Source organism: Malus sylvestris, chromosome 8 (genome assembly GCF_916048215.2).
Source record: "Malus sylvestris chromosome 8, drMalSylv7.2, whole genome shotgun sequence".
Lineage (NCBI taxonomy): Eukaryota > Viridiplantae > Streptophyta > Magnoliopsida > Rosales > Rosaceae > Malus > Malus sylvestris.
The window spans coordinates 1,961,023-1,978,551 of record NC_062267.1 but is presented as its reverse complement, the minus strand read 5'-3'; the positions used below and the strand labels follow the sequence as shown (position 1 = coordinate 1,978,551).

Here is a 17,529-nt window from a genome sequence, read left to right as displayed (position 1 = left end):
CAATCTATTTGGCCATTTGTTCTACATAATTAGTTTTCTTAGTAGCATCTCAAAATGGAGCCTTTCACTTTCTTTATCTTATTGTTTTAAGTTCTTGAGTTCACACGAGTCACCGTGTGGTTTGTTCGATGTACATGCAAATCGCAGCTGGCAAAAGACACCGTCCAAACGTAGGTTTTATGTACATAGCAGTCGAACCCTAATAATAGTGATTGAATCAATCAGACTTACCTGAAAACACAAATATGAAACCATTTGGAGGAGTTGTGCTGTCATCTAGTCATGTTGTTCATCTTCTGCAAAACTGAAGCTGCAGTGGTATACGGTGCAAAGTTGAAACTATTTCCAGTTATAGTCTGATTAGCTGCTAATGGCATTTTCATTGTCACCCTCATCTATACCCTAAACCCAATGTTCAAACCGCGTTGGGATTTTGCCCAGCGTAAGAAACAGTGAGGAAACTTCGTACGTATGCCTAAAATGGGATTTTATCTGTTTAAGGCAATATTACATTTGATTGATTAAAGTGATGCAAACTCTATTGCCAAAAGTGGAGAAAAATAAAATGTTAGAGAAATATTCTTCCTTGGAGCAGGTGACTCCAGATACAAGAAGTTCGACAATGTGAACAGCTCTTTATCCGCAGCAGTAGGTGGGAGTGGTTCCATTTCTTACATTAGTTCACCTCTATAAATTAACTAGTCACCATGCACTGAGAGTAAACCATACACTCAAAGCCTTGGACTTGAATTATCAATGGCAGTCTTCAGAGGAATTTTCTTAGGTCTTGTAGTTGTGACACTGGTGGTCTCAGCCACGCTCTCCGCCGCTCACCTGGATGGTTTCAACTTTGGGTCGGGTGGGTCTCAGACTCACGATCTTTTCCCACAATTCTATCAATCGTCGTGCCCTCAGGTCAACGACATTGTCATCTCCGTATTACAGCGGGCCATCGAGAAGAATCCCCGGGTGGCAGCCTTTCTGATAAGGCTTCACTTCCATGATTGCTTTGCTCAGGTTCGTTTTGATCAAAACTTACTTTGAAATGTATAATAAAATATGCATGGCTAAGGCTAAATATATGATATGATTGGATGACAGGGCTGTGACGCCTCGGTGCTACTAGACAACAGCACGACTATAATAAGCGAAAAGGGGGCAAAACCAAACGTGAATTCTCTGAGAGGATTTGAAGTAATCGACGAGATGAAGGCCAAGCTAGAAGAAGCATGTCCCCTGACTGTGTCATGTGCTGACATTGTTGCTCTTGCTGCTAGGGGATCCACTGTACTAGTAAGAAAACTAATTACACCCTCAAATGTCGGTTTATAAATAGAAGAACAAACGTATGTAACATAGCCCAAACTATTACTTGATTAATTTACTAATAAGTGATCAACTTGGTTGGTGTATGTGGTGCAATGGAACAGAGCGGTGGACCTGATTGGGTGTTGCCACTAAGAAGAAGGGACTCCAAAACTGCAAGTTTTGAAAGCTCAAACAGAGACATTCCAGCACCACTACCCGATCTCTCAGCCCTAATAACCACCTTCGAGCGTCAGGGTCTTGATGAAACTGACCTAGTTGCCCTCTCAGGTACCCTATAATTACTGAATTTTCTCCTTTGTTATCACATTATTTGCAAGGGATCCTTTAAACTTGGTACGTTTTTCTGATTTTCCCTCGACTTTCAAGTTAGTTTTGAGCTTTCTAATATTTTGAAACGTGCCAATTTGTCCCATGTTGTCAAATGGGTTAAAATTTTCCAGCAAAATGAGGGTTATTTTTGTCTATTCCAGTGGGAGAAGTTAAATTTGATGAATTTGACAATTAGGCACACATATTCAAAACTAAAGAGGCTCGATAGCAAACTGAAAGTCGAGGGGCAAAGTGAAAGATTATGAAGGAGTGAAATTTTTTAAGTTTTTGTTAGGATGTCACACTATTATTAGTAGAGTAAAAATATGTTTCACGAACCACGATAGCCTAAACGTGGCACAAATTCAAGTTGAACATTTATGGCTTTTTTTGTTAATTATGAACAATATCAATGCAGGAGGGCATACAATTGGGTTCGCTAAGTGTTCGTTCGTCAGGCAGACTCGGAAATCAGTTTGCCCAAGAAGAGGTGGCGATAACACACCTGCTCCCTTGGACTTTGTTTCCCCTACAAGGTTCGACAACAGCTACTTCAAGCTTATACTTGGGGGACATGGACTTCTCCCTTCAGACCAAGTACTTCTTACTGGGAACAGAAGGCAGGCAGCTGAGCTGGTGAAAACCTATGCTGCTAATGAGAGCTTATTCTTTCAGCAGTTTGCTAAGTCCATGGTTAAGATGGGGAACATTAGTCCTCTTACTGGGTTCGAGGGACAAGTCCGAAAGAATTGTCGTCGCGTTAATTAAGTAATTAACTAGCTAAATTAAGTTTATGTATATGCTTAAACTAATAAGAGACCACTTTCTTAATTTGACCTTTTAAATTTCTTCTGGGGTTAAACTTTTAGCTTTAATGCTGCAAAGGTTCCAGATAAACGCAAAGTAAAACACTTATCTTAATCATTTGTACTTTTCTTTCATCATGGTTGATGCCTTTCCCAGGAACATACATATTCTTGTTTAACAAAAAAAAGAAAAACAAAGTATGCTTCTTTGTTCGTTCTCAAAGGACAACTTTTTACGTGTTTGCACTCTTGACAGTGGAATGATCAGTAGTAAAAAATAAACTCTTGCATAACAAAATTTTGGGCGTCAAAATACACCTTGTCGTGCAAAAACCTTTTTCATTGATGAAATTTTAAAACTCACCGTGCAACGTATATATAAAAAAAAAGAATAAAAACTTTGCGCCAAGTACACAACATAATGTACGTAACATGCTTCATATAAACCAATATCATCTAAGCAATCCAAACCGACATTCATGTCTTAAAACTAAAAAATTTAGACTAAAAAATGAAAAACTAAATGAACTACTAGGAAACACCACAATTGTCGATAGATGAGACTCTCTTCTTCAAAACGCCCTCTCACGAATGGCACCACACGGTGTCTCATGGGAAACCAATTCCCACATTGGCAACAGTCAAGTATTTGACTCAAAATGGTATAAAATCATTACAAAATTTTCAATTGATTATCCACCCATTCAATGATATATCTCTAAAATGATACAAAATCATCATCAGAATTTGACCCGATTATGAGTTGAAATACACAAGCATAGAAGAATAAGGAATATATATTTTCAATAATTATTCAATAAATGTGATAATTAGTTATGGAAATATATATCGATCATATGGCATTTGGAGAAGCAAATCAAAACGTACGAATTGAATGCGTAATAGGCTCAATATTGTATATATAAGTTGTTTTGTATTTGGAGTTGATAGAGAAAGGTCAAGGTTACATATATATAGTTTGTCTGTGGATCGATCATAGATGGCAGTTGGAATGAACAAAATTTTGGTGATTGGAATCGGCCTTTTTGTCAGCTGTTTGCTGCTCCGATGCGAACAAGTTGATGGAAAAGAATATATAGTGGGGGATGAGAAAAGATGGAGCCCTGATGCTAACTTAACCCAGTGGACTGAGGACAAGAAGTTCAAGGCTGGAGATGTTTTGGGTAATTAAAATGACTGACTAACACTTTGGTTTTCTTTTCAATTGGTGTTCATGCATCCGATTCCTCAAATATTACTATATTTGATTAGCAGCTGGTTTGTTTACTAATTCAATATTGTATTTTGAAAACAGTTTTCGAATATAAAGATCCCCTTCTCATGGTAGCTGCTGTACGGGACAAATATTTGTTCGACAAGTGTGACTTATATGCCGGCGTGATAAAACTGTACACTTCAGGAAACGATCATGCGGTATTGGAGAAGGGCACAATCTACTTCGCACCTTATCCGTCTCCCTACTGTGAAAATGGAATGAAACTTACAGTTCATGTGGAGTAACTATATATATATAGTTATAAACATGATGCAGTTTATCAGGCTCCACTGTGAATTATGTTTATCAGGCTCCATTGTTAATTATGTCATACAAAAGAGATCCTGTAATATGAGGAAATAATTGGAGCTGTATTGTTTTTAGATTTTGGAGTTTTTTTTCTCTTATCTCTAACCTCGGGTAACCCTCTTGTTCTCACACATAGATGCATGAGAATTTTTTAAATTGCACATTTTTAAAACTCCAATATGCTTTACACGTACTACACATTTAAATCTGTATTTGGAAGGCTAAAATGTCCTCGAATAGACAAAATTCATGGTATGTCATAGCAAAATAGTGAGTTTGAATTGTGGTGTCGTTCCCTTCGCAAAAAAAGTATTATGGACTTAAATCGGAGCACGATCACCAAATTTGCATATTCCCACTGCGTCCTTTTGCCTTCTGACAATCCATTCCTTTTCAATAATCCATTTGGCCAATTGTTTTGCATCATTATTTTTCTTGCTAGCATCTTACAATGCAGCCTTTCACTTTCTCCAGCTTATTGTTAAGTTCTCGAGTTCACACGAGTTACCATGTGGGTTGTTCGATGTCCTCGCAAATCGCAGCTGGCAGGAGACACTGTCCAAACGTAGGTTTTTTGTATATAGCAGTCGAACCCTAATCATCGTGATTGAATCAATCACACTTACCTAAAATCACAAATATGAGACCAATATTCGTATCAATCTTATATGCCATTTCGAGGAGTTGTGTTGTCATCTAGTCATCTTGTTCGTCTTCTGCAAAACTGAAGCTGCGCTGGTATACGGTTCAAAGTTGAAACTATATCCAGTTTTAGTCTGATTAGCTGCTAATGGCATTTTCATAGGTCACCCTCATCTATACCCTTCCAAGTCTCCATCCTGCTTGGCATCTTTTGAACGAGAAAGTTCTTCGGGTCACAACGCCCACACTACATAGTTGTTCGACCAAGATCATCGAGTGGGACCAGAATATCGAAGGCCGGCTCGGGTAGGTTGTTTTTTTCCAAATGTTGTCTCTTTAGTCGCAAGATCAGATCCAACTGCCTTCATTCTCTCTAATTGGGCTTCAGCCCGGTTGATTTTCTAGCCTAAAATTTAGTCCGAAACCAAGCCCAAACCATTTGGGCCTTCATTACTATCCACAAGAAAATAGGGGTAATTCAGTAAATTTGGATCAAAGAACCACATAAACCTCATCTTCTCCATCATCCGCTCCGTCGTTTGTCAAACACACAGAAATGGCGCTCAATCTAACCACCTCATTCCTCCATGGAACGCCCCGCCCCACGCTGCTCCCTCCCAAGAAGGTAAATTTACCCAAATACCCTCGTATATATCTCTTCGTATATTACCAAATGAATTTGTTATTTGATTATTTCGGTCTTTTCCAGGTCTGCGGTGGCGGTGGGTCGTCGGCGGGGAATCGCCGCTCTGTGGTGACGTGCAGGAAAAAGGAGATACACCCGCAGTTCCACGAGGACGCGAAGGTGTACTGCAAGGGGGAGCTGGTGATGACGACGGGTGGGACCCAGAAGGAGTACGTGGTGGACGTGTGGTCGGGCAACCACCCCTTCTACCTCGGAAACCGGTCGGGCATGCTCGTCGACGACGACCAGGTCGAGAAGTTCAGGAAGAAGTACGGCGAGCTCACCCAGATCATGGAGATTCCTGTCCTCAAGGGAGAGATTGTTCTGCCCTCCCGCCGCAAGGCCGCCGCCGGTAAGGGCGGCAAGAAGAAGTAGAAAAGGCCAATGCTTTGCTTACTCAATGTAAGATTATAGGTGAAGCATGAAAATTGAGTAGAATTCAGTGCCTATCTGTGTTTATTACGTTAATATCTGCCTTTTTGCTAATTTAATTTACATAATTACATTGTGGAGCTGTGTAATGTTGAGAAATTGATTCATCAAATTGTGGGTTAGTTCGAGTTGCACTTCTCGTAAATTAAATTAGAGTAGTTTAAAATATCGCTTGTCGTAAAGAAATGAAGCCAAACTAATGCCGGTTACCCTTTTGGGTGACTTTAGTTGAGAATGTAACTAGCAAGTGATGTGCACATTTATGATTAACTAGCAAGTAATTTGCTCCAGTTCGGTTTACTGCACTTTTTTTATAACGCGAATATGTGGTCGATATTCTTCACAATGCTAATAGAAGTAGTTCTGCAGAAGTACCATTATTTAGTGAGTAGTACTAGACTTGCTTTGCAGCTTTTGTTTACATTCATATAACTGGATACATGTCGAAGCTTGAAGTTGAAGATACTGCTGCCTGCTGCTGTTCGTTGATCGTGAATGAACACCTGAAGTAGCAGAAGCAAGCAACTCCTGGGAATTGAGCGTGACAAACTCCGTGCAAAGCACCTTCCCAGTTTCTGCATTGACTGTTGCAGTTTCCGGTGTTTGCGCAAAACCCTGACCATGTTTTGCTCCGCCTTTGGCAGATTCTTTGCTTCCACCATTGCCACCTCTGCATCTCACAAGTCAGAAACAAAATCATACGTAGAATTTGAGTACGAATCATAGATTATAGACCAAATAATGTAGATTAGATCAGCTTCAACATGTCTTTGAAGTCCATCTTCAACATGATAAACATGGACAGAGGATTGCGCAACGAATTCGGCTGCATCTGGTCGAATTCAAATCTTGTTTGTCATTGTTTTGGCGATGTTCGTATATTTCGACCGCGTTGATTTCCTGCAACTTAAACCAGTCCAAACATTGTCTAGTTACCACAGCAAATGTGGAGAGTGCCAGCAGGACTATGCGTGGATTATCTGAATTTTTTTGTTCTGATAGTCGATCACATTGATAGTTATCAATCTCGTCATGGTATATAGCGTTTATTACAACGATACGCTCTTAGGTTCATCAATCATGTTGTCCACCATGTGGAATAGTAATAGCAGTAGGTAATTATGTGATACGTTATGACATGTGGTTAAATTACTATATGATGGTCGCATTAAAAATTGTGAGTTGGATTCTCGCCCCTCTTTTCCCTTCCCCTCCTCTCTGAGTTTCCTCTTCTTCTCTCTCTACAGAGAGGTCAAACAAGATGATGATGTGGCTTAATCTTAAGCATTCAAATAGAAGGGGAGGGGAAAATGGGAGGGGAAAGAATCCAAATCCAAAAAAATAAATTGTAGGGATCATCATAAGAGGGAACAGGTTGAACAAGAGATTAATATATTTGTTTTTTGGGTGTGGTTTCAATCCTATGTATCATTCAACATTACGAGTGCTTTAACCGTTAAATTTAATTTCTATAACTGTTTTAGATCTTCTATTTTTAATCATAATCATATCCCTGCCCTCTCCTATGAAAGGGTCCCAGTAGAGGTTCTAAATGTTAAAATGCACACTAATTTACTGCCGAATATCAAGCAGAGCGATGGACACCCTTCTTAAGAGGATAGGAGCATCTCTCCAAATCAGGTTATTTGTTGGGTCGTTATAGCCGTCGAGCCTCTTGATCGACCCATTGCAAGAGGATTCATCGAAGCCGTTGCAATGGGGGTGAGTGTCTTTTTAATTAATTTAGGTGCTTTTGGTGAAAGTTCATGTGCCAAAATATGTAATCATGAAAAGTTTCAGAAAAAAGATAAACGCAAAGTAAACCACTTATCTTAATCATTTGTACTTTTCTTTCTTCATGGTTGATGCCTTTCCCAGGAACATTCATATTCTTGTTTAAAAAAAAAACAAAGTATGCTTCTTTCTTCGTTCTCAAAGGACAACTTTTTACATGTTTGCACTCTTGACGGTGAAATGATCAATAGTAAAAAAAATAAACTCTTGCACGACGAAATTTTGAGCGTTCAAATACACTTCGTCGCGCAAAAGCTTTTTTCAATGAAATTTTAAAACTCGTCGCACAACGTATATAAAGAATTAAATAGAGTAAAAACTTTGCGCCAAGTACACACAACATAATGTACGTAATATGCTTCATATAAACCAATATCATCTAAGCAATCCAAACCGACATTCATGTCTTAAAACTAAAAAAATTTAGACTAAAAAATGAAAAACTAAATGAACTGCTAGGAAACACCACAATTGTCGATAGATGAGACTTCCTTCTCCAAAACGCCCTCTCATGAGTGGCACCACACTGCGTCTCACGGGAAACCAATTCCCACATTGGCAATAGTCAAGTATTTGACTCAAAATGGTATAAATTCATTACAAAATTTTCAATGAATTATCCACCCATTCAATGATATATCTCTAAAATGATACAAAATCATCATCAGAAATTGACCCGATTATGAGTTGAAATACACAAGCATAGAAGAATAAGGAATATATATATATTCAATAATTATTCAAAAAATGTGATAATTAGTTATGGAAATATATATCGATCATATGGCATTTGGAGAAGCAAATCAAAACGTACGAATTGAATGCGTAATAGGCTCAATATTGTATGTATAAATTGTTTTGTATTTGGAGTTGATAGAGAAAGGTCAAGGTTACATATATATATAGTTTGTCTGTGGATCGATCATAGATGGCAGTTGGAATGAACAAAATTTTGGTGATTGGAATCCGCCTTTTTGTCAGCTATTTGCTGCTCCGATGCGAAGAAGTTGATGGAAAAGAATATATAGTGGGGGATGAGAAAAGATGGAGCCCTGATGCTAACTTAACCCAGTGGACTGAGGACAAGAAGTTCAAGGCTGGAGATGTTTTGGGTAATTAAAATGACTGACTAACACTTTGGTTTTCTTTTCAATTGGTGTTCATGCATCCGATTCCTCAAATATTACTATATTTGATTAGCAGCTGGTTTGTTTACTAATTCAATATTGTATTTTGAAAACAGTTTTCGAATATAAAGATCCCCTTCTCATGGTAGCTGCTGTACGGGACAAATATTTGTTCGACAAGTGTGACTTATATGCCGGCGTGATAAAACTATACACTTCAGGAAACGATCATGCGGTATTGGAGAAGGGCACAATCTACTTCGCACCTTATCTGTCTCCCTACTGTGAAAATGGAATGAAACTTACAGTTCATGTGGAGTAACTATATATATATAGTTATAAACATGATGCAGTTTATGAGGCTCCACTGTGAATTATGTTTATCAGGCTCCATCGTTAATTGTCATACAAAAATGATGATATAATATGAGGAAATAATTGGAGCTGTATTGTTTCTAGATTTTGTAGTTTTTTATCTCTAACCTCGGGTAACCCTCTTGCTCTCACACATAGATGCATGAGAATTCTTTAAATTGCACATCTTTGAAACTCCAATATACTTTACACGTATAACACACGTGATTAAGAAGTTCTAAAATGTTGAGAAAATGATTCATCAAATTGTGCGTTAGTTCGAGTTGCGATCCTAAGCCACCAAAGCTTCCTGCTTAGCGAGGGTCGGGGAAGGACATTTATAGGATACTGTATACATCATTATCCTTGCTTTGCAAAGAGACTATTTTCATGACTCGAATCAATGACCTTTCAATCACAAAAGAGCAACTTTTCCGTTGCACTTCTTGTAAAGTAGTTTAAAACATCGCTTGTCGTGATGAAATGAAGCCAAACTAATGCCAGTTACCCTGTTGGGTGACTTTAGTTGAGAAAATGTAACTAGCAAGTGATGTGCACATTGATGATTTAAGATTTTAATATTTGAAACAGTTTGGTTTACTGCACTTTTTTGTAATGCGAATATGTGGTCAATATTTATAAAAATTACGGCTTTAATTTGTAATGTATTTCATGAGTTTAATGTACAAGGGGTCCAGATATATATGAGAAGAAAGAGGGGAAAGAAAGAGAGATAAGATGGCTGCTGCAAGCAGCCAACAGAAAAGAGAAAAAAGGAGACTGCTACAAGCAGCCGACAAGGACTGAAAAGGAAGACAAATTAGACAAGCTAGCCTAATCTACACCTTACAAAAAACAACTTGCACACCTCCCTTAAATCAAGCAAAGAAGACTAATTACTAATTACAAATAGTGCCTAGAGCTATCCCTAGAAAACATGGTAGCTGACTCTAGAGGCCAAAATACACTTCAACATTTCAACAATATTCTTCATACAGCTAATAATTCGAGCTTGCAGTTGCTGACATGCGATACATATGTTTGTCGATATTTTGTCTAATAAATTTGGCTGCAGTTTTTTGAGAAGTGCAGTTAATCGTATTAGAGAAGTAAAGTTAGGACCGTTGATGAACATTCTCGTCTGACTGCGGAGTTGTTTTGATGACCCTCTGTTTATCGGATTCATTGGTAAGATGGTGTAAGTAGTAGAAGTAGTTCTGCAGAAGTACCATTATTTAGTGAGTAGTACTAGGCTTGCTTTGCAGCTTTTGTTTACATTCATATAACTGGATACATGTCGAAGCTTGAAGTTGAAGATACTGCTGCCTGCTGCTGTTCGTTGATCGTGAATCAACATCTGAAGTAGCAGAAGCAAGCAACTCCTGGGAATTGAGCGTGACAAGCTCCGTGCAAAGCACCTTCCCAGTTTCTGCATCGACTATTGCAGTTTCAGGTGTTTGCGCAAAACCCTGACCATGTTTTGCTCCGCCTTTGGCAGATTCTTTGCTTCCACCATTGCCACCTCTGCATCTCACAAGTGACAAACAAAATCATACATAGAATTTGAGTACGAATCATAGATTATAGACCAAATAATGTAGATTAGATCAGCTTGAACATGTCTTTGACGTCCATCTTCAACATGATAAACATGGACAGATGATTGCGCAACGAATTCGGCTGCATCTGGTCGAATTCAAATCTTGTTTGTCATTGTTTTGGCGATGTTCGTATATTTCGACCGCGTTGATTTTCTGAAACTTAAACCAGTCCAAACATTGTATAGTTACGACAGCAAATGTGGAGAGTGCCAGCAGGACTATGCGTGGATTATCTGAATTTTTTTGTTCTGATAGTCGATCACATTGATAGTTATCAATCTCGTCATTACAATGATATGCTCTAAGGTTCATCAATCATGTTGTCCACCATGTCGATTAGTAATAGCAGTAGGTAATTATGTGATATGTTATGAAATGTGGTTAAATTACTATGTGATGGTCGCACTAAAAATTGTGAGTTGGACTCTCGCCCCTCTTTTCCCTTCCCCTCCTCTCTGAGTTTCCTCTTCTTCTCTCTCTACAGAGAGGTCAAACAAGATGATGATGTGGCTTAATCTTAAGCATTCAAATAAGAGGTGAGGGGAAAATGGGAGGGGAAAGAATCCAAATCCAAAAAAATAAATTGTAGGGATTATCATAAGAGGGAATAGGTTGAACAAGAGATTAATATATTTGTTTTTTGAGTGTGGTTTCAATCCTATGTATCATTCAATATTACAAGTGCTTTAACCGTTAAATTTAATTTCTATAACTGTTTTAGATCTTCTATTTTTAATCTCAATCATATCCCTGCCCTCTCCTATGAAAGGGTCCCAGTAGAGGGCCTAAATGTTAAAATGCACACTAATTTACTGCCGAATATCAAGCAAAGCGATGGACACCCTTCTTAAGAGGATAGGAGCATCTCTCCAAATCAGGTTATTTATTGGGTCGTTAAAGCCGTCGAGCCTCTTGATTGACCCATTGCAAGAGGATTCATCGAAGCCGTTGCAATGGGGGTGAGTGTCTTTTTAATTAATTTAGGTGCTTTTGGTGAAAGTTCATGTGCCAAAATACGTAAACACGAAAAGTTTCAGAAAAAAGATAAACGCAAAGTAAAACACTTATCTTAATCATTTGTACTTTTCTTTCTTCATGGTTGATGCAGTTCCCAGGAACATACATATTCTTGTTTAAAAAAAAAAACGAAGTATGCTTCTTTGTTCGTTCTCAAAGGACAACTTTTTACATGTTTGCACTCTTAACGGTGAAATGATCAATAGTAAAAAAAATAACTCTTGCACGACGAAATTTTGAGCGTCCAAATACCCTCGTCACACAAAAGCTTTTTCCAATGAAATTTTAAAACTCGTTGCACAACATATATAAAAAATTAAATAGAGTAAAAATTTTGCGCCAAGTACACACAACATAATGTCCGTAATATGCTTCATATAAACCAATATCATCTAAGCAATCCAAACCGACATTCATGTCTTAAAACTAAAAAATTTAGACTAAAAAATGAAAAACTAAATGAACTACTAGGAAACACCACAATTGTCGATAGATGAGACTTTCTTCTCCAAAACGCCCTCTCATGAGTGGCACCACACGGCGTCTCACGGGAAACGAATTCCCACATTGGCAACAGTCAAGTATTTGACTCAAAATGGTATAAATTCATTACAAAATTTTCAATGAATTATCCACCCATTCAATGATATATCTCTAAAATGATACAAAATCATCATCAGAAATTGACCCGATTATGAGTTGAAATACACAAGCATAGAAGAATAAGGAATATATATATATATATATATATATATATATATATATATATATATATATATATATATATATATATATATATATATTCAATAATTATTCAAAAAATGTGATAATTAGTTATGGAAATATATATCGATCATATGGCATTTGGAGAAGCAAATCAAAACGTACGAATTGAATGCGTAATAGGCTCAATATTGTATATATAAATTGTTTTGTATTTGGAGTTGATAGAGAAAGGTCAAGGTTACATATATATAGTTTGTCTGTGGATCGATCAAAGATGGCAATTGGAATGAACAAAATTTTGGTGATTGGAATCGGCCTTTTTGTCAGCTGTTTGCTGCTCCGATGCGAAGAAGTTGATGGAAAAGAATATATAGTGGGGGATGAGAAGAGATGGAGCCCAGATGCTAACTTAACCCAGTGGACTGAGGACAAGAAGTTCAAGGCTGGAGATGTTTTGGGTAATTAAAATGACTGACTAACACTTTGGTTTTCTTTTCAATTCGTTTTCATGCATCCGATTCCTCAAATATTACTATATTTGATTAGCAGCTGGTTTGTTTACTAATTCAATATTGTATTTTGAATACAGTTTTCGAATATAAAGATCCCCTTCTCATGGTAGCTGCTGTACGGGACAAATATTTGTTCGAGAAGTGTGACTTATATGCCGGCGTGATAAAACTATACACTTCAGGAAACGATCATGCGGTATTGGAGAAGGGCACAATCTACTTCACACCTTATCCGTCTCCCTATACTGTGAAAATGGAATGAAACTTACAGTTCTTGTGGAGTAACTATATATATATATATATATAAACATGAGGAAATAATTGGAGCTGTATTGTTTTTAGATTTTGGAGTTTTTTTTCTCTTATCTCTAACCTCGGGTAACCCTCTTGCTCTCACACATAGATGCACGAGAATTCTTTAAATTGCACATCTTTAAAACTCCAATATACTTTACACGTATAACACACGTTATTAAGAAGTTCTAAAATGTTGAGAAAATGATTTATCAAATTGTGCGTTAGTTCGAGTTGCGATCCCAAGCCACCAAAGCTTCTTGCTTAGCCAGGGTCGGGGAAGGACATCTGTAGAATACTGTATACATCATTATCCTTGCTTTGCAAAGAGACTATTTTCATAACTCGAACCAATGACCTTTCAATCACAAAAGAGCAACTTTTCCGTTGCACTTCTTGTAAAGTAGTTTAAAATATCGTGAAGAAATGAAGCCAAACTAATGCCAGTTACCCTGTTGGGTGACTTTAGTTGAGAAAATGTAATAGCAAGTGATGTGCACATTGATGATTAAGATTTTAATATTTGCTCCAGTTTGGTTTACTGCACTTTTTTGTAATGCGAATATGTGGTCGATATTTATAGAAATTATGGCTTTAATTTGTAATGTATTTCATGAGTTTAATGTACAAGGGGTCCGTATATATATGAGAAAAAAGAGGGGGGAGAAAGAGAGATAAGATGGCTGCTGCAAGCAGCCAACAGAAAAGAGAAAAAAGGAGACTGCTACAAGCAGCCGACAAGGACTGAAAAGGAAGACAAATTAGACAAGCTAGCCTAATCTACACCTTACAAAAAACAACTTGCACACCTCCCTTAAATCAAGGAGAGAAGACTAATTACTAATTACAAATAGTGCCTAGAGCTATCCCTAGAGAACATGGTAGCTGAATCTAGAGGCCAAAATACACTTCAACAATATTCTTCATACAGCTAATAATTCGAGCTTGCAGTTGCTGACATGCGAATGTTTGTCGATATTTTGTCTAATAAATTTGGCTCTAGTTTTTGAGAAGTGCAGTTAATCGTATTAGAGAAGTAAAGTTAGGACCGTTGATGAACATTCTCGTCTGACTGCGGAGTTGTTTTGATGACTCTCTTTTTATCGGATTCATTGGTAAGATGGTGTAAGTAGTAGAAGTAGTTCTGCAGAAGTACCATTATTTAGTGAGTAGTACTAGGTTTGCTTTGCAGCTTTTGTTTACATTCATATAACTGGATACATGTCGAAGCTTGAAGGTTAAGATACTGCTGCCTGCTGCTGTTCGTTGATCGTGAATCAACATCTGAAGTAGCAGAAGCAAGCAACTCCTGGGTATTGAGCGTGACAAGCTCCGTGCAAAGCACCTTCCCAGTTTCTGCATTGACTATTGCAGTTTCAGGTGTTTGCGCAAAACCCTGACCATGTTTTGCTCCGCCTTTGGCAGATTCTTTGCTTCCACCATTGACACCTCTGCATCTCACAAGTGACAAACAAAATCATACATAGAATTTGAGTACGAATCATAGATTATAGACCAAATAATGTAGATTAGATCAGCTTGAACATGTCTTTGACGTCCATCTTCAACATGATAAACATGGACCGAGGATTGCGCAACGAATTCGGCTGCATCTGGTCGAATTCAAATCTTGTTTGTCATTGTTTTGGTGATGTTCGTATATTTCGACCGCGTTGATTTTCTGCAACTTAAACCAGTCCAAACATTGTATAGTTACGACAGCAAATGTGGAGAGTGCCAGCAGGACTATGCGTGGATTATCTGAATTTTTTTTGTTCTGATAGTCGATCACATGATAGTTATCAATCTCGTCATTACAATGATATGCTCTTAGGTTCATCAATCATGTTGTCCACCATGTCGATTAGTAATAGCAGTTGGTAATTATGTGATATATTATGACATGTGGTTAGATTACTATGTGATGGTCGCACTAAAAATTGTGAGTTGGATTCTCGCCCCTCTTTTCCCTTCCCCCCCTCTATGAGTTTCCTCTTCTTCTCTCCCTAGCGAGAGGTCAAACAAGATGATGATGTGGCTTAATCTTGAGCATTCAAATAGGAGGGGAGGGGAAATAATCCAAATCCAAAAAAATAAATTGTAGGGATCATCATAAGAGGGAACAGGTTGAACAAGAGATTAATATATTTGTTTTTTGGATGTGGTTTCAATCCTATGTATCATTCAATATTATAAGTGCTTTAGTCGTTAAATTTAATTTCTATAACTGTTTTAGATCTTGTATTTTTAATCTCAATCGTATTCCTGCCCTCTCCTATGAAAGGATCCCAGTAGAGGGCCTAAATGTTAAAATGCACACTAATTTACTGCCGAATATCAAGCAAAGCGATGGACACCCTTCTTAGAGGATAGGAGCATCTCTCCAAATCAGGTTATTTGTTGGGTCTTTAAAGCCATCGAGCCTCTTGATCGACCCATTGCAATAGGATTCATCGAAGCCGTTGCAATGGGGATGATTGTCTTTTTAATTAATTTAGGTGCTTTTGGTGAAAGTTCATGTGCCAAAATATGTAATCACGAAAAGTTTCAGAAAAAAGATAGAAAACCATGCATCTTGTTAGGCATACATGCATGCATGTTGATGTTGCGTCCCGACTCCCGTGGCTTTTGATCAAAAGCGCACAGCTTCAACCAAGTTCTCATGAACCAGTTCAGCTGCCTCTTTATTACTGTGGTTAGAAAGAATATGGTTGAAGATTATCTAATTGAGAAAGCACATATAAAAATATGCGTTAGGAAAATATAAAAGGGAAAGTATTTTAGAGATTTGATTTAATTAGAAAAATTATTATGGGTTATATTTAAGAGAATTTTAACGAAAAGCACCCGATACTGTTCACTTTAACGAAAAACCACATTTTTACACTAAAAAGTCAATCCTGGTACTATTCACTTTACCATTTATTTTGTCTTTATCATTAAAACTCAAAGTTTTCAAGCCATTTTCATTAGTTTTCCTTATATTTAATTAGGGATTTTATATTATTATTTTGAATGGTTTTGAGTTATCTAACACATCCAATTGTAAAGTTTTTTTTTTTTTTGAACAAATGATATTATCTACACTAAATGGGAGGGGTGGACTTAGCTTCACAATAGGCTAGTAATAATGTGGTTCAAACTCGCATTTGGCGAGAACCGAACACAAGATCCCTCACTTACAAGTGAAGAGAAATACCACTAGACCGTATTATTAAGTGGTAAAAAAAAAATCTATTGTTTGACAAAAAAAATATTATAAAGTTTTTCTCAAGTAATAAGTTAATTTTATGTAGTGTACTCCACCATCTGTCGTTAATTTTTAATCTCTTTTCACGTGATTTAAATTTTAAATGAATTTAATGTATATTAAAAACAAACAAAAGTGAAAATAGTATGGAGAGGTTGTGCCTCGATGTTAATTCCAATCCGTCAAAGAGGAGATATTTTTTAGTGTGTCGGTACAACAAATATAATAATACAATTGATGTTATGTCATTTAGTATATTGAACCGTATTCTTGACACACGGAAAAATTAATCGTCAAAGAGTCCCTTTCATCCTAAATTTTTGATAACGAGAATTATTTCTATGCATGCATCTCATCATCATTGGATGGAAATTAATACCAATTATTAGACTATATTACATTACATTATCGGAAGGGAAGAATCACAAAATTTTTTGTTTAACAAAGAAAAATTCTACTTAAAATTATTAAAACATTAATAAACGCCACGTCGGAGCTGTAGCTATCACTTACTAGGAGTACGATTTTCTCCCCTCTTAGGCCATCTCTAACCGAAGGCTGGCCAGATGGCTCGTTTTAGCCCTCTGGCCCTCCAAGATTCCCCAAGATATTAATATTTTAATGAATAATACAGGGCCATATTTGCCTCCGTCTCCAACCGAGGGCCAGAAAGCCAGAGGGCTCGTTTTAGCCTTGTCACAAAAAACCATCTCCAACCGAGGGTCAAAGGGCCATAGGGCCAAACATAATTTATTATTTAAAAACTACAACTAAAATGTTGTTTAAGTTTCATGTTGTATAATTTTTATGTTGGTTAATGTTATTTAATGTTGTTTCATATTGTTTAATGTTGTTTCATGTTACTTAATTTAATTTAATGTTGTATAATGGCTTAGGAAGTTATAGGAAAAAAAATAGAATTTAAAAAAAATATGAAACAAATTTTGTGAAATAGAAGTTATAGGAAAAAAATAGAATTTAAAAAAAAATATGAAACAAATTTTGTGAAATAGAAGTTATAGGAAAAAAATGGAATTTAAAAAAAAATATGAAACAAATTTTGTGA

General features: G+C 37.0%; 6 protein-coding genes across 6 annotated transcripts; 5 read left to right on the top strand and 1 right to left on the bottom strand.

The window, feature by feature from the left end:
- The first annotated feature begins 618 nt into the window (after nucleotides 1-618).
- On the top strand, nucleotides 619-2,469 carry LOC126631635 (peroxidase 9-like). The gene is made up of 4 exons (XM_050301758.1): nucleotides 619-1,017; nucleotides 1,102-1,293; nucleotides 1,431-1,596; nucleotides 2,057-2,469. Exons 1-4 carry the CDS (start codon nucleotides 757-759, stop codon nucleotides 2,404-2,406), a joined length of 969 nt encoding a protein of 322 aa, XP_050157715.1. The 5' UTR covers nucleotides 619-756; the 3' UTR covers nucleotides 2,407-2,469.
- Nucleotides 2,470-3,316: 847 nt separating this feature from the next.
- On the top strand, nucleotides 3,317-4,071 carry LOC126631638 (basic blue protein-like). The gene is made up of 2 exons (XM_050301762.1): nucleotides 3,317-3,628; nucleotides 3,760-4,071. Exons 1-2 carry the CDS (start codon nucleotides 3,445-3,447, stop codon nucleotides 3,963-3,965), a joined length of 390 nt encoding a protein of 129 aa, XP_050157719.1. The 5' UTR covers nucleotides 3,317-3,444; the 3' UTR covers nucleotides 3,966-4,071.
- Nucleotides 4,072-5,151: 1,080 nt separating this feature from the next.
- LOC126631637 (50S ribosomal protein L31, chloroplastic-like) lies at nucleotides 5,152-5,922 on the top strand. The gene is made up of 2 exons (XM_050301761.1): nucleotides 5,152-5,296; nucleotides 5,381-5,922. The coding sequence occupies exons 1-2, from the start codon at nucleotides 5,228-5,230 to the stop codon at nucleotides 5,729-5,731; spliced, it is 420 nt and encodes a 139-aa protein (XP_050157718.1). The 5' UTR covers nucleotides 5,152-5,227; the 3' UTR covers nucleotides 5,732-5,922.
- A 2,452-nt stretch (nucleotides 5,923-8,374) lies between these two features.
- On the top strand, nucleotides 8,375-13,195 carry LOC126631636 (basic blue protein-like). The gene is made up of 3 exons (XM_050301759.1): nucleotides 8,375-8,471; nucleotides 12,645-12,865; nucleotides 12,997-13,195. The coding sequence occupies exons 1-3, from the start codon at nucleotides 8,404-8,406 to the stop codon at nucleotides 13,179-13,181; spliced, it is 474 nt and encodes a 157-aa protein (XP_050157716.1). The 5' UTR covers nucleotides 8,375-8,403; the 3' UTR covers nucleotides 13,182-13,195.
- LOC126631639 (basic blue protein-like) lies at nucleotides 8,511-9,105 on the top strand. Its single transcript, XM_050301763.1, has 2 exons — nucleotides 8,511-8,694; nucleotides 8,826-9,105. The coding sequence occupies exons 1-2, from the start codon at nucleotides 8,511-8,513 to the stop codon at nucleotides 9,029-9,031; spliced, it is 390 nt and encodes a 129-aa protein (XP_050157720.1). The 3' UTR covers nucleotides 9,032-9,105.
- Nucleotides 13,196-14,116: 921 nt separating the features above from the next.
- On the bottom strand, nucleotides 14,117-14,999 carry LOC126631641 (defensin-like protein 1). Its single transcript, XM_050301765.1, is given in 1 exon segment — nucleotides 14,117-14,999. A coding segment is annotated over 1 exon segment (228 nt). The 5' UTR covers nucleotides 14,719-14,999; the 3' UTR covers nucleotides 14,117-14,490.
- Between the last annotated feature and the right edge of the window lie 2,530 nt (nucleotides 15,000-17,529).

Coding starts and splice junctions, on each gene's coding strand:
- LOC126631635 (XM_050301758.1), top strand. CDS start 757: ATGGCAGTCTTCAGAGGAATTTTCTTAGGTCTTGTAGTTGTGACACTG. Junction 1,294..1,430: donor CTAGGGGATCCACTGTACTA/GTAAGAAAACTA, acceptor GCAATGGAACAG/AGCGGTGGACCTGATTGGGT. Junction 1,597..2,056: donor TGACCTAGTTGCCCTCTCAG/GTACCCTATAAT, acceptor ATATCAATGCAG/GAGGGCATACAATTGGGTTC.
- LOC126631638 (XM_050301762.1), top strand. CDS start 3,445: ATGGCAGTTGGAATGAACAAAATTTTGGTGATTGGAATCGGCCTTTTT. Junction 3,629..3,759: donor CAAGGCTGGAGATGTTTTGG/GTAATTAAAATG, acceptor TTTTGAAAACAG/TTTTCGAATATAAAGATCCC.
- LOC126631637 (XM_050301761.1), top strand. CDS start 5,228: ATGGCGCTCAATCTAACCACCTCATTCCTCCATGGAACGCCCCGCCCC. Junction 5,297..5,380: donor CGCTGCTCCCTCCCAAGAAG/GTAAATTTACCC, acceptor GGTCTTTTCCAG/GTCTGCGGTGGCGGTGGGTC.
- LOC126631636 (XM_050301759.1), top strand. CDS start 8,404: ATGCGTAATAGGCTCAATATTGTATGTATAAATTGTTTTGTATTTGGA. Junction 8,472..12,644: donor GTTGATAGAGAAAGGTCAAG/GTTACATATATA, acceptor AGAAAGGTCAAG/GTTACATATATATAGTTTGT. Junction 12,866..12,996: donor CAAGGCTGGAGATGTTTTGG/GTAATTAAAATG, acceptor TTTTGAATACAG/TTTTCGAATATAAAGATCCC.
- LOC126631639 (XM_050301763.1), top strand. CDS start 8,511: ATGGCAGTTGGAATGAACAAAATTTTGGTGATTGGAATCCGCCTTTTT. Junction 8,695..8,825: donor CAAGGCTGGAGATGTTTTGG/GTAATTAAAATG, acceptor TTTTGAAAACAG/TTTTCGAATATAAAGATCCC.